The 11,199-nt window shown below is 38.8% G+C and overlaps 2 protein-coding genes across 3 annotated transcripts; both read left to right on the plus strand.

The window, feature by feature from the left end:
• Nucleotides 1-1,499: 1,499 nt before the first annotated feature.
• On the plus strand, nucleotides 1,500-4,135 carry LOC116209868 (mitogen-activated protein kinase homolog NTF6). The gene is made up of 6 exons (XM_031543604.1): nucleotides 1,500-1,809; nucleotides 2,342-2,471; nucleotides 2,606-2,743; nucleotides 2,876-3,208; nucleotides 3,449-3,632; nucleotides 3,745-4,135. The coding sequence occupies exons 1-6, from the start codon at nucleotides 1,649-1,651 to the stop codon at nucleotides 3,930-3,932; spliced, it is 1,134 nt and encodes a 377-aa protein (XP_031399464.1). The 5' UTR covers nucleotides 1,500-1,648; the 3' UTR covers nucleotides 3,933-4,135.
• A 3,248-nt stretch (nucleotides 4,136-7,383) lies between these two features.
• LOC116210832 (probable serine/threonine-protein kinase PBL5) lies at nucleotides 7,384-10,749 on the plus strand. 2 transcript variants are annotated; one of them, XM_031544915.1, is made up of 5 exons: nucleotides 7,384-7,774; nucleotides 8,324-8,592; nucleotides 8,744-8,933; nucleotides 9,279-9,670; nucleotides 9,991-10,749. In XM_031544915.1, the coding sequence occupies exons 1-5, from the start codon at nucleotides 7,663-7,665 to the stop codon at nucleotides 10,294-10,296; spliced, it is 1,269 nt and encodes a 422-aa protein (XP_031400775.1). In that variant the 5' UTR covers nucleotides 7,384-7,662; the 3' UTR covers nucleotides 10,297-10,749. The 2 variants fall into 2 exon arrangements, with proteins under 2 accessions (XP_031400775.1, XP_031400776.1); XM_031544916.1 differs by lacking the exon at nucleotides 7,384-7,774 and having other exon boundaries at nucleotides 8,363-8,608.
• Nucleotides 10,750-11,199: the final 450 nt, after the last annotated feature.

Genomic DNA, 11,199 nt, shown 5'->3' on the forward strand with positions numbered 1-11,199 from the left:
ATTTAAGGGAGCATTTGGTTTAAGTATTGTTAAATTATATGAAAAGTAAAGATTGGAGGAAAAATTTAATCATGAAACTTTTTCTTTTGAATCGTAAGTCGAAATGTGAGATTGTTGTGTTTGATAAACTATATTGGATTATCTTATACTTTAAGGGTCATTTGGTTAGAGTATTATTAGATTATATGGAAATTTTAAAGTAAAGATTGGAAGAAAAATTTAACTATGAAACTTTTTTTCCTGAATGGTAAGTTGAAATGTGAGATTATTGTGTTCGGTAAACTATATTGGATCACTGAGAATGTCAGTGATAATATAATATATGATTTATTTTTACAGAAATAAATATGGATCCCACTATCGTAATTTTTGTTGTAATCTAACAATTCAACATATTTTAAATGCAAAACATTTACCAATCACAACTATAAAGTTTTAATTTGTGAAAACAATTACAACCGTTAACTTTTACAACCTTTACATCTAAACGTTTATGCCGAAACACACGGCCCCTAATTTCATTATGCAGTGACCATTTACAAGATGGTAGATTCAATATATTAATCACCCCACTCCCCACCTTTATTTCTCCGTTTCCCCACTTCTCTCTCATTTCTTTGTCAATTCTATCTCCTTTCCCCCACGTACACCCAAAAACTTTCTTTTGAATATATTAATTTTTAATACAATAAATTTATGTATAGCATTTAGCAATTTTATTTTTATTTTTACAAATTTACTTACAATTGTAAATTTATTAGCTCTTCGTTTATCATAAATTCATTCATATTCAAATGAATCTTAATAATTTAATAAAATCTATGTATGGTGTGTGTATTTAATTTATTTATGTGTAATATGGGTCGCGCATCTAGCACATTGTAGTTGATTGACTTAACCTAATAATTGATCTCCGACTTCGGCCCAACGAAAAACATTGACCTCGGATTTGTGGGCTCAAGTGCTCCTTATGTGGTCCAATCACGGGCCACTTGCGAGGCCCATCAGAAGTTCAAAATCCGAATCTTATATATTTATTTATTCAAAATATTAGCCTAATAATTAATAAGAGAAAAAGGAGGGCGGATCAGAGGAGGGAACAAAAATCAAATTTCTGCCCTTTTGAACTTAGGAAAATGATCAAAAGGATTTTCATATTGTAGCTGTGCAAAGCCGGCCCAAAATTTCACCTCCCAAAGTATGTCTAACCACTAAATTTTCATATAAAAAATTTCGAATGAGATTATATGAACTAATTATCGATTCTCTTTACTGTTTGTCATACGATCCAATTTGAATTTAATTGAATTATTGTTTGATTTTAATCCAATATGTAAATGTGCGTTTTGCTTCTGACCAGGGTGACCCAACACTATCCGAAAAGTTTCATAACGGGAAAAGAGATACGCGACACACCTTTTTTTTTTTCCCTAAATAAAGTTTATAGCTTGAAAATTTTGAATTTAATAATAAAGTGGAGAAAAAAAGGATTCCCTCTTCACATTATCGGTCTCCTCTCCTCCACTGAAACTGACCATTTATTACAGAAAGGAGGGAGAGAGAGAGGGGGAGAGAGAGAGAGCAAAGCTTTTGAAAAAGAACCGCCCAAACGCCCTCTTTCTGTTCTCTCTCGGAGCTCATCGGAGAAATGGAGAACGAGAACGCTGCGGGTTCCAAGGAAAACGGAGGAGGTCCGACTTACGGCGGGGATTACGTACAGTACAATGTTCTGGGGAATGTGTTCGAGGTCTCCGCCAAGTACTTCCCCCCCATTCAGCCTGTCGGCCGCGGAGCCTATGGCATCGTCTGGTAAGCTCAAGATTCTGCTTCAGTCCTTCTTCATTTTCATTGCTTGCGGTGTTTTCCCAATTGCGTCCTTCTTCCCCAGATTTGATCTGCTGACCGGAATTTCACTTGTTTTGAGCTTAAACTCAATATCTTGAGCCTCAGTAGTAGCAGCTTGCGAGTTGAGTCGCGGTGGATAGAAGATTGATTTCCGGGGTTAGTTGATTTGCCCAATTGGGTTTCGGTAATTGGAAGAACAGGACCGGAATCTCTAAGCTGGAGAATCGGTTTATGATACTTGAGTAGCTATATGATGTTATTTCCCGATGCTTAGTTTCAATCTGATATCATATAAGAACAATTTAGCTGATGTTGAGTAGCAATCTGATGTTGTTTCCTTTGTCGATGTTCACTAGACGTGATTGTTTGCAAAACTTGTGCACATCAGGTTTGGCTTCGGCATTTTGTGATCTTAAAATTAGATGTTTTGGGCCTCTCTTCTGTTTGTGGTTTTGCCAATGTGACTCGATAGATTTATCAGAGTTCCTTTTTTCAGCTGTGCCAGAAATTCGGAGACCAAAGAAGAAGTCGCGATCAAGAAGATTGGGAGTGCGTTTGATAACAGGATTGATGCGAAGAGGACTCTCCGAGAAATCAAACTCCTCTGCCACATGGACCATGAAAATGTAATGTTGCACAGCCGCTAAGCTACTAATTCCATAAAGTTGAATAAGAATGGCATAGAATGACTTATTGGATTGGAACCTGTTTTCTTCTCCTCCATTTTCTTGTCCAATAAGAATTCATGATTGGCATGTAGATAATCAAGATCAAGGATATCATAAGGCCACCGAACAGGGAACAGTTCAATGATGTTTATATCGTGTATGAGTTAATGGACACTGACCTGCATCAAATCATACGCTCGAGTCAAGCTCTAACTGACGATCACTGTCAGGTAATTTTAGCAGACTCTCTTTGCTTCCTTCCTCTGCAGTTCGCGCTGCAGTTCAGAATAATTTTTTTTTTCTTGTTTTTATTGATTTCCTAAAACCCGAATGGAGCTCATAGTGCTCGATTTTTGCCGCAGTATTTCCTGTATCAGCTGCTCCGGGGACTGAAATATGTTCACTCAGCAAACGTCTTACATCGAGATCTAAAGCCAAGCAATCTGCTCCTCAACGCGAACTGTGATCTCAAAATCTGTGATTTTGGCCTTGCAAGGACAACTTCTGAGACAGACTTCATGACTGAATATGTTGTAACAAGGTGGTACCGTGCCCCAGAATTGCTCCTCAACTGCTCGGAGTACACTGCTGCAATCGACATTTGGTCCGTGGGCTGCATTCTTATGGAGATAATTACAAGGGAGCCACTATTTCCGGGTAAAGACTATGCTCAACAATTGGCACTCATAACTGAGGTATACCGAGTTTTTTTATCTTTCAACATTCACTTTGATTGATTAGATTGTTAAAACTGAACCCTGCATGAGGTTTATTGCTGATCTACGATTCTACTTGTGATTTTTGGGTTATCTCAGATCTTTAGTTTGGTAATTATCAGTGAAGTGATTAAAATAATCTCATGACTGGATATGCATTACTTTAAAGATTCGTTAGATTGTTCGGAAACTCTTCTTGATTGATTCCTCACTATGCAGCTACTAGGATCACCGGGTGATTCGGATCTTGGATTTTTGAGGAGCGAAAATGCCCGCAAGTATGTTAAGCAGCTCCCTCAAGTCCCAAAGCAATCATTTTCTAAGAAGTTTCCGGAGGCTTCCCCCTTGGCCATTGATCTCGCCGAGAGAATGCTAGTTTTCGACCCTAGGGAGCGTATAACAGGTACACCTCATGGACATCTAACCTTTTGTCTTTCCCCAATTTTAAGCGACAATGCACTTCAGTTCATCATCATTTTACTGATAAAAATTTTCAACATTGATAACCTTTGAAGTCGATGAAGCTCTCAATCATCCTTATCTGTTGAGCCTCCATGAGATCAACGAGGAGCCCACTTGTCCATCTCCATTCGTCTTTGATTTCGAACAGGCATCCTTGGACGAGGAAGACGTAAAGGAGCTTATATGGTTAGAGTCTTTGAACTTCAACCCTATAGAGGATTTCGTCATTTCTTGCAAGTGAATGTATAGTATATTGCAACTCCATCCTGGAATCAGGATTGAGCTACCAGGGTGAACTCAAAAGTATATTGGTATCTTGTGCTTATGGGGAGATTGTGTGCATAAAAGAGTGAGGCTAATGTTCTCCTAGCCTTGCTCAATTTTCGGCGAATTGTGGTTGTATGTTTGCTGCTGAAGGAAATACAAGAATCTGTTTGTGCCCGAGGAGATAGCGATGATTAGTTGCATTGGATTTCGATGATTGATGAAAGTTCTGATTCGTCCTATTACTTCGGATGAAAGAAACCCTCGGCCGTTCCTTTCTTGCTGCAGTCATTGATGAGGATTCTCAAATTATGGAAGGCTGTAAGCATCATCAGTCAGCAACCTCGAACGAACAAGATTATTATTAAAAAAAGAAAAAAACCGAAGAAGAAATAAGGAGAAGACGACAAGCAATAGTCAAAAACTGAACTGGGTTGGAACATCTGACACGTGCAGCCATGAAACGTCAGCTTGTTAACCAAACGACACTGACAGATCCTTCGGCGGAGTTCGCATGATATCTCCTCCATTGGCGGCTTCTATTAAACTAACAATTAACGGTTTGCGAAAGCTGCCCATTCCTTTTGGCGTGACTGCGTTGGACGGAATTGTCTGGGGACGATTCAAGTGAGATCTCGACACGTGGGCCGCTTTTTTACATCAGTGGCCACACGTGGATTGTCTTACGTCGATCAGAACCTCTAGCACCTATCCAAGTTTCCAGACCGGCTGTCGGACACTTGTCCATTGACGGTGCAGCGTTCTCTGCCGTACCGCCCGCGCCCACAGGTGACGACATATGAACTGTGGAAGTTGACCGATTGGCTTCGCAGGAAGTCATGCATATAATCCCTTAATTGGACGGTTTTCTAGCATTTCAGTGTAGTTATATCATCATCAGTTAAAACGAATGGATCACTCGCTAATCTAATGGTCCCGGAGTACTTAGAAATCATCCAAATCCAATAGAGTATAATTTAGTTGGTAATGTCCTAGTCCTTCAAGGGGCCGTTTAGGTTGCTGATTGTTAGATTTTTAGGGAACGTGAATATTACAAGAAAAATTTAAAGAGGAAACCATTTTACATGGGTTAAAGGTCAGAAAGTAAGATTGTGGTGTTAAAGGTCCAGCCGAAGCAGTACACGCTGGCGGCGGTGGGTCCAGATGAAGTATTTGGGTTTTTTTTTCAAGAGAGAGGGGCTAGAGAGAGAGAGAGAGAGGTTAGACGAATTAGTATATCTCCCAAACTTACTATTAGTGTAGCTCTGACTTCAATAAGATATTCCGTGAGTTTGGGCTCATATGGTTATATCATGTAACAGTTGCTATGCTGATGTACCAAACTCCTTTTATTAAAAAAATCCAAATAACAAAAAGTAATATTTTTGCAGAAAAATCTATATATATAAGTAAAATTAACTCCCACGAACATTTAATAGGGTTATAGTTAACAAGATTAGAATTGTCAATTTACTTCATCTATTAATAATTTTTGTAAAAAATTCTTATATTATTTTACATTTTGAAAAAAAAATTCAAAAAGGAGTTTATCTATTTTCATTATTGATATAATTGCAAAATCATATTTTGATTATCGAATTCATATATCCGTACTATCTATGTATAGTAGAATACACCATTTGATGTATATAAGAGCAAACTCCTGCAAAGTAATATAACCTAAAAAATTGTTAATCAAGAAGTGATAATAAATGCAAAAATCGCTTTCTAGATAGAATCCAATCCAATGTATAGATTAATATGTATATATACATACTAATCTAATTTTTCTAATACAAATGACAATGCATAATATCATATTATGACAAATTTAAATTAACTAATATAATTTAAAAATTAATAATTAAGAACTGATAAATGTAGAAATCATTTTTTAGGTAGAATTCAATCCAATATGTTGATTAATATATATATATATATATATATAATTCAGCTAAAAGTTTTTTTATATAAATGACAATGCATAATTTCATAAATATACTAAATTTAGATTAATATTGTTCAAATTATCAATATAATAATTTATTAATTAAATGACTTAAAAAGTAAGTTTGATTTGTAAAAATATGAATAAATGATTAATTTAAGTTTCAAATTAATCATATATTTTTATTAATGTCGTTAAAATACGATTAATAATTCACATAAATATGATAACATGTATTCGAAAATGAATCCGTGTAATGCACGGGATATAATACTAATACTAATAATAAGTAGAAGAGAATCCCAATTGCAATTTCAAGTTCGGGAGCGTTCAATTTTGACCAAGTAAATGCGGCGGTAAAGTCAACATTAAGTGGATGTAATGTCGCACTCCGACCCACGGTAAGTAGCAAGTTACTTGACGGTCTTGCGCATCCTTAGGGCCGGCCGGGCTTTAATTGCAAGGGCAGAAAGCGCGTGGCTTTTTATTAATGGGTGACAATGGTGGCGGTGAAAGTGGGTGAATGCTTATGGCCTTGGTAAATCGCATCGTGGCCCCGCCCCGGCCCCCCCGCGTGGGGCCCCCGTGGTCAAGGTTAAACATTCAAATTTGGCTCCTCGTCTTGTTTTGTTTTGTTTTTACCTTTGCGGTACAAGTCGTGTTTCGACGTAAAATTTGATGCACCACTATTCTCATCGGACACTACAGACACGATATTAGCAATAGCCATTAAATCAAATAGTAGATATAATGAGATTCGGCATATTTTAATTGCAAACAGAAAGTGACGATTTTCTTACATTAAGTATAATCCTGTCTCTTCCAAATGTAAAATCACTATGAAGATAATTAATGCTGTGTTTAGTTTCAAAATAGAATTTTAAAATTAAATTTTAATTTTAAAAAAAGGAGGTATAAATGAAATTCATCATTTAATTTTGTATGAGTTATTTTGTTTTATTGTGAAAAAAAGTGATATAAATGGAATCCATTTTTTGACTTTATATGAGCTATTTTGTTTTGTTGTGGGTAGAATTAGGTTAAAGTTATGATTTTAAAATCACATTTGTAAACTAAACGGCCATACAAAACGCGATATCGGTTAAATTCGTCGTAAGTCCAAGAATGATGTGGACATATTGCGAACAATCAATAATTTATGTATCATACCAATCAACTTACTTATACTACTATATATATATATTTCGAGTTTTAACATGGTGAAGTGAGCAATTTAAAGTCGTGTTGTATTCTGAGTTCATTGAAATATCTACGTATGAATCAATAAATTTAGAAGCTGCGGAGCCCCGACAATGGAGAAAGCAATCAATGGACGCCACGTCCAAGGAAGGTGCCAGTCGGTCGCCCGGGGGGGGGGGGGGGGGGGGGGGGGTTGGGTTTGAATAAACGGAAGAGCGAGAGAGCGGACAAAACAATTATTCGCCTGCCTTTAGCAAACCTTGGTCAGAATAAAACAGAGCATTAAGTTTAACGCCAAAAAAAAAAAGAGAGAGAGAGAACAATTTCCACTTTATGATGTTCGCACCCCCAACAAAATTTAATGATTTCCCCCAGAAAATATAAATCCAACCAACCTCACCATAAAATCTCCATTCTCTCTCTCTCTCTCTCTCTCTCTCTGTGTTTTGGGTTTATGCTCTGGTGGGTTTTGCTGCGATTTTCTTGTTGTCTTCTATTTGATTGATTTAACGGAGAGAGGGACAGAGAGGAGGAGCTGTTCTTCTGTTCCGTTCATGTTATGGGTTGTTTCGGGTGCTCTGGAAAATCAGTGAAGGAGACCGAGGAGGAGAAGTGGAAGGATCAGTTAAATCAGAGCAGAAGAAATGTGGAGGATCAACCCCCCACTTTAGGTACCTTTGACAGTTTCTTCCTTACATGCACTCTTATTGTCTGATTTGAGCTGTTGGGTTGCTGTTGATTGTTGAAAGATTGAGAATCTCGCGGTGTGTTTTGGTTTTGATTCTGTTGACTCTGTTTATTTCCCAATTAGAGTCTGTCCATCTTAAGGTAGCTGGTTCAGTGTCAGACTGCTGTGAAACGCAAAGGATTTTGATCTTTCATAAACTTTTCTTTGCATGGTTCTTGTCGATTTTTCGGTTTTCAAGCAATAGGAATTTAGCTCGACAACTACCAATCTTTTGTATGTACGGTGATGATATTTTTAGGAAGATCAAGGCTCGTACTATGTAGTGTTCAGAATACAACGTTGGTTCATTTTTGAAGAATAATGGACTATAGTGAAGATTTATATCGGATTCGATCCATCTATAATTAACGAACATGGTCTGCATTAAGTTACAGTTACGACACACTGACTCAAAGTGGACCTGAATTGCAATCGTGTTCTCTTTATATTTTGGAGTTTTTCTTTTTTTCCGACTGTTTATCTGTCTTGGTAGATTTGGTGAAACCCAAACCTAGCGAAAGTGTGAAAGAATCAGATGCTAAGCGTGAAGAGGCCGCCGAAGATAAGAACCAGTTAAACCCGGATATGAATGATTTGAACTTGAGGGATATTTGCAAGGGAGGGAAAAGTAATGGAACTTGTGCGCAGACATTTACCTTTGATGAGCTTGAAGCTGCAATAGGCAATTTCAGGAAAGATTGCTTTTTGGGTGAAGGAGGCTTCGGAAAGGTTTACAGGGGACACTTGAAGAGAACTAACCAGGTTGGTTGAGGGAAATGTAAGCTTTTATCTTAGAACCCATTTTTTCTGTTCATTGCTTAAAATTTTATAAGTTCTGAACAACCCAATTAGTTTCCTGGTGTCTTTAGTAACAGATATATCTATATTCTTAAATTTCGGTTTTTTGGCGCAGGAAGTAGCAATCAAGCAACTCGATCGAAATGGGCTTCAAGGTACAAAGGAGTTCATCGTAGAAGTAACCATGCTAAGCCTTGCTAATCACCCTAACCTGGTCAAACTGATCGGTTTTTGCGCCGAGAGAGATCAGAGGCTGTTGGTTTATGAGTACATGCCACTGGGTTCTCTGGAAGCCCATCTTCACGGTATGTGGGATTCTTGATTTTTCATTGCTCCTCCTAATCGTTATAATCAAAACAAGGCCTTGTTGGTATCTGAGGAAAACCAGAGAAAAGCATTCATTTCTCTATCTTTATCCTCTTGGGAAATGAAAGGGAGGAAAGAAGAAATAGAAATGCAATGCAAAATGTATTGGCTTACAGATATCGCATGAATTGCAACTCGACCAATGGTTTCTCTCTTTATTCATTTTCCTAGAACTCGGGACAAATGAAAAGTTAGGAATGTTTTCCATAATGAACCTATGAATGACTTTGACCTTCCTTGCCCTGTTATTGTATTGACTCCACCCTTCTGCATATAATGTTCAGATCTACCACCCAGAAGAAAAGGGCTCGATTGGAACACGAGGATGAAAATAGCCGCTGGAGCAGCACAAGGGCTCGAGTACTTGCATGAAAAGTTGAACCCTCCGATCATATACCGAGATTTGAAGTGCTCGAACATATTGCTTGGTGACGGGTATCATCCAAAGCTGTCTGATTTTGGACTAGCGAAAGTGGGACCCAGCGGAGACAGGACCCATGTTTCCACTCGGGTTATGGGCACCTACGGTTACTGCGCCCCTGATTACGCGATGACTGGGCAGTTGACTTTCAAGTCAGATATCTACAGCTTTGGCGTTGTCCTCTTGGAGCTCATAACTGGGAGAAAAGCCTTTGATCCTGTGAAGGATCCCAAGGAGCAAAACCTTGTAGCTTGGGTAAGGGCATCTCTCAATTTTTCTCATACTTGCAAGTAATTTGAGATAAAACTTGTGGGGGACAATGAATTTGCAATAAATGCTCATTGAGTTCCTTTGATGAGTTAGAGTCCGATCTGATGCTTTTTTGAAACCTCTTAAGAAGATATCTCCCTAGAACAAAACTTAATATGAGAGGACTTGCTGAAGTACCTTTTGAAGTAATGGGTTCGATAAAAGGAATATCTAATCTCCTTGTCTAGAAGGTTGAGAAATCAATTGTTTGAACTTAATGACAGTAAAGGGAAAATGAGGTTCATGTTAATTTTGATTTGTCTCAGGCACGACCGCTTTTCAAGGATAGAAGGAAGTTCTGGATGATGGCAGATCCGTCCCTTGAGGGTAAGTATCCCGTGAGAGGATTATACCAAGCCCTTGCAATAGCAGCGATGTGTGTTCAAGAACAGCCAAGCATGCGTCCTGTGATAGCAGATGTAGTGACAGCTCTGAACTACCTTGCGTCTCAGAAGTATGACCCGAGCATCCATCCAGTGCAGAGCTCTAAGAGCCGGAGGGCTTCTTCAACCCGAGCAAAGAGTGAGGAGGTGAAGGTTACTACTACAGACGATGATTCCGAGAGCAACTGATCAATTCTCTGGTGTGTGGAATTGGTCTTGTCAGACTTCTGGGCTGACTTACTTCATGGGGCTCACGAGTCCTGATGGTCGAAAGTTTACTCAATGAGGAAAGGACGCGCTGGACCTAGGCACGGAGTCTACTAGGTTTAGGTGATGTGCACAGCAATGTTACAGAGGATAGGAGTATAGATAATAGGCATTCAAGATTCGGAGAGTATATTCCCAGTTTTGCCCTTCTCCTTCGGATGTACATGTGAGCTGGGGCTTTTGTCTGTGAAAATGAAGCTCTATTCTTCTTGTGGATAGGCTTCGGCCTTCAACAGGTCCTCGTTCAGCTCTCGCATCTGAATCTTTTATCTCTGGATCAGCTTGTGAAACGTCGAAATAAACTCGAGGACCTTAGAATTGAATATGTTCTGTTCTTGTTATTGAATTCCGAGTATAAAGATGCAATTGAGTATCTGCGCCGAAGTGTTCCAAAAGATGCAAACCTCATGTCAATTCCCTTCTGTTCGAGACCAGTAAAAATCCAAAATCTCTCTCCGGACGAGATCCTGAAACATCAGGAGGGAGGTGGATTGGATGCCAGATGGTTCAGGTCAGTAATAAAGAGTGACGGGGGTCGAGTTGTTTTGAGTGTATATAAGACTCGTAAATGTTAAGGGTTAGTCGAAGATGTTTTAAGAGGCTGAAGTCAGGGAGATCGGGCTGAAGATCAGATGAAGCCCAAGAAAGTGAGCTTTTCCATGGGCCACAACTCTGACGATGTGTGATTGGATCATCCCGATGAACGTGATTGATCCACTGCCAGTGCCATAGTGCTATGCAGAAGGATGGGCTTGGGTCCCACTGAGGTTCTCCCATCCTTTCCATCGGGGAGGGGGGGCCGGCAGAGGAAAGGGAAGGAACTTG

Source organism: Punica granatum, chromosome 6, assembly GCF_007655135.1.
Source record: "Punica granatum isolate Tunisia-2019 chromosome 6, ASM765513v2, whole genome shotgun sequence".
Taxonomy (NCBI): Eukaryota; Viridiplantae; Streptophyta; class Magnoliopsida; order Myrtales; family Lythraceae; genus Punica; species Punica granatum.